This window comes from Zerene cesonia, chromosome 9 (genome assembly GCF_012273895.1).
Source record: "Zerene cesonia ecotype Mississippi chromosome 9, Zerene_cesonia_1.1, whole genome shotgun sequence".
Taxonomy (NCBI): domain Eukaryota; kingdom Metazoa; phylum Arthropoda; class Insecta; order Lepidoptera; family Pieridae; genus Zerene; species Zerene cesonia.
In genome coordinates, this window is record NC_052110.1 from 3,707,105 (window position 1) to 3,708,721 (window position 1,617).

At 32.2% G+C, this 1,617-nt stretch overlaps 1 protein-coding gene across 1 annotated transcript; it reads left to right on the forward strand.

The window, feature by feature from the left end:
• Positions 1 to 484: 484 nt before the first annotated feature.
• LOC119829052 (proteasome assembly chaperone 2) lies at positions 485 to 1,564 on the forward strand. The gene has a single exon (XM_038351417.1). The coding sequence runs from the start codon at positions 643 to 645 to the stop codon at positions 1,387 to 1,389; it is 747 nt and encodes a 248-aa protein (XP_038207345.1). The 5' UTR covers positions 485 to 642; the 3' UTR covers positions 1,390 to 1,564.
• Positions 1,565 to 1,617: the final 53 nt, after the last annotated feature.

A 1,617-nucleotide genomic window follows, 5' to 3' on the forward strand; every position in this document is an offset into this window, starting at 1 on the left:
TAACTATTATCTGCTAAAAGCACTTCAACTATTGACTACAGATTATATACATATGTTATACAGGCTTTGACCGACTGTCGAGTTCTAAAAGTATAAAAAAATACTATATCTTTAATATTAAATAAATTGATCTTGTCCGTGTGTTATTAATTATTAAGTTGTTAATTAACAAAAAACTGATTAATTATAGATTGTATTTAAAAAATATGTGAATAAAAATACATTAGGCTAGGAAAAGCTTATCCGGGTCACTCACATGCATGCAACCGCGCAATCGCGCATTGTACTGAATAAAGATAAAGTAAGAGTTCCACATGCTTTCCATATATGTCTTTACAAGGAGAAGGTGATCATATGAATATTCCACGGGAACATAAACTATGCGGGAAAACTCCGGGGTCGTCTCTCTTTTCTGCCCCGTTGTATTCTTAATTATACTCTTTGCCATTTGGTCCTGACAGTGACACACGTTACTTTTCCATTGTGTTCAATATTTTGACATTTATTGAATGCGAAATGAAAATCATTACTTGACCAATAATTTGACAGTTTTTTCGGCAAAATAGAAAACAGTTAGTATAAAATTTGTGAATTGCGTTTTTTATTTTTCAATATAAAAGGCGTTCAGTTATTTCAATTACCATGATTGGAGAACACCACTGGAAGTGGCTAAAAACTGAAGACTTGAGTGGTTATACTCTTATAGTTCCCAGTGTTGCTGTTGGAAATGTGGGACAGCTCGCGTGCGATTTATTAATTTCTTCCTTATCGATGGACAAAATTGCATCGATATATACGCCGGCACAAATTCCAGTAATTGGGTGTGATCCTTACGATCGCAATTCTACAACCTTATCGACTTCATGTGAACTTTTTAAAGCATCGTCACACAATTTACTTGTTTTGCAAATGAAAGCACCCCTGGTATTCAAATATGCGCGAGAGTTTCTAGAAAATATAGTAGAAAAATTTCAAGAAAAAAATATAAAAGACATGATAATATTGACCAGCAGTTATGCCCATGAAAGAAAATATATAATGACATCACCTTTTAGATACATTGTTTATCCTCTTACACACTATAAGTTACAAATTGTGAGGAATAATATGATTGACCATGATCAACAAATAGAAAATGAGATAAAAATATTTGGTGGAGGATTTGCAACAATGCTTTTCAGTATTTGCAAAGAAAAATCTCTGCCATGTTTTTTGTTGTACAAATATTGTTCAGAAGGTGATAATATTCCTGATGGTATAGAAATGGTCAAACAACTTCATCAGCTCATTGAAATTTTTGAAAAAGATAGAGACATTTCAGCACAGATAATTCAACCGGAGTCTTGGAAGCTTTTATTTGGCAGGCCGCCTCCACAAGATATTTATTAATTCCCATGAAAGCATTGTAATAGCTATTTAGGTAACCTTTTTGATAAGATACAACTAAATTATAATGGCATTTGCTTGTTGAATTTAATCAGTTCTACTACATACTGTAGGATACCAGAATTTCAACCTCAGCAAATTAATTTGTTTATGTCTATTGAATAAAATATTCATCTGGTTTATTTGTTTTAATTGGTGAGAATTTATGGAACCATATGTTATTTATATCAG